At 52.0% G+C, this 1,853-nt stretch overlaps 1 protein-coding gene across 1 annotated transcript in view; it reads left to right on the top strand.

The window, feature by feature from the left end:
• Positions 1 to 520, top strand: part of PPTG_11128 (hypothetical protein) — a gene marked incomplete at both ends in the record, with an annotated part of 2,435 nt that extends 1,915 nt beyond the window's left edge. Inside the window, one exon of the mRNA XM_008907392.1 lies at positions 119 to 520. Within this exon, the coding sequence (XP_008905640.1) occupies positions 119 to 520 (402 nt within the window). The remainder of the gene's footprint in view (positions 1 to 118) is intronic.
• Positions 521 to 1,853: the final 1,333 nt, after the last annotated feature.

Genomic DNA, 1,853 nt, shown 5'->3' with positions numbered 1-1,853 from the left:
TAGACGCGTATCTCCATGAAGCTATGGAAGAGGCTAGGACTATCTTGGGTGATGGCAAAGGCCTTCTGGTTGAATATGATCGTGGCACTGGAGAGCTGGCTCATCCAGACCGAGCTAGGAACAAGCACTTCCTCCATCAGATTGGGAAGAAGGTCATCCTGCCGTCTTCGCACCCGGAAGTCCGCGTCAGATGTACCAATCGTACCAAGACTCCATGGCTATCGTTAGGGAATACGGCAAGCCTGACATCTTTGATACGATGACTTGCAACCCCACGTGGGAAGAGATCAAGGAGAAGATTACTGATCCAAACCAGACTGCCCAAGATCGCCCAGATATCGTCGCGAGAGTATGGCAGCAGAAGTTGGTTGCTCATCTAAAAGACCTGGATGAGAGTGTGCTTGGACGGGTTGCTGCTCGGATTTACGTTGTGGAGTTTCAGAAACGTGGTCTTCAACATGCTCACATCTTAGTCATTTTGGCTGACGAGGACAAACCCCCGCACGCGACAGATCATTGACAAAATGGTGTCTGCGGAAATACCGGATCCTGAGACTAACCCGGGTCTTTATGAAACGGTCATGACGTCTATGCTGCACGGACGCTGTGGTGCAGCAAACCCATCATGTGTCTGTATGAAGGACGGCAAGTGTACAAGGGCTACCCGAAACCGTTTGCGGAAACGACGCGGGTCAGTGATGACGGATTTCCGCAATACAGACGCCGACGTCGACCAGAAGGATTTCTTATCTTTAAAGGGAAAGAGTACGACAACGCAACGGTGAATCAATGGGTGGTACCGTACAATCCCTATTTTACACAGAAGTACAATTGCCACATCAACATTGAAATATGCACGGCGCTCTCGGTGGTAAAGTATCTGTACAAGCACGTCTACAAGGGATCCGACAGGGCAGTGATTACAGTAGAGGCGGTGCCAGGTGAGGCTGCTATCAACAGGCGGGAGCCCAACGAAATCATTCGGTACGTAACCGCGAGGTACATCTCGCCAATTGAGGCGTGCATGCGTCTCCTTGGACACGTCGTTCAGGGAAAGACCCATGCGGTGTGTCTCCTTACGGTGCACCTCGAAGGTCAGCCGATGGTGATTTTCCGGGAGACAGAAGACCCGGAACGCGTCATTGACCGTAACGATCGCACGAAGCTTACCGCCTTTTTCGAGGTATGCGCGAGCGAAATCCCCGAGGACCAGGTAGCCAAGACAATTGTGTACCAGGATATCCCAAAGTACTTCCGGTGGAACAAACACAAGATGTGGGTCCGTCGCAAGAAGTACCAAGCAGCGCTAGGACGCATGGTACACGTGTCTCCAAGAGATGAAGAGAGGTTCTACTTGCGCGTGTTGCTGTGTCACCGCAAAGGACCTACTTCCTTTGTGGACCTTCGGACTGTGGATGGCGTCGTCTGTGGATCGTACAAGGACGCGGCGGTACGCTTGGGATATCTCGAGAATGACCAAGAGTGAACAGCCTGTATGGAGGAAGCCGCGACATTCTAGATGGCGTATCAATTGCGTCAGCTTTTCGCTACGCTTTTGGTGTACTCTCAGGTTGCGCAGGTGCGTCAGCTATGGGATGAGTTCTACGAAGCACTGTTCGAGGAATTCAACCGCCGATTCCGCGCCATGGAAGGCCAGGCGAAGGACAACTTGGTGATGGTTAACACACTCAAGAGTCTGAACGAGTTGCTTCAAGTAAGCGGAAAAGCGGTAGCTGAGTTTGATCTGCCGCAACTTGACCAGCTCCCGGATCTACTTCTTCGGGAAGCACTACAGGCCGATAACAGTCTCATTGAACGCGAGAGCGTGGCTTATGACAACCACATGCTCCAGG

This window comes from Phytophthora parasitica (assembly GCF_000247585.1).
Source record: "Phytophthora parasitica INRA-310 unplaced genomic scaffold supercont2.26, whole genome shotgun sequence".
NCBI lineage: Eukaryota > Oomycota > Peronosporomycetes > Peronosporales > Peronosporaceae > Phytophthora > Phytophthora nicotianae.
This window is presented reverse-complemented; position numbering and strand designations above follow the sequence as displayed.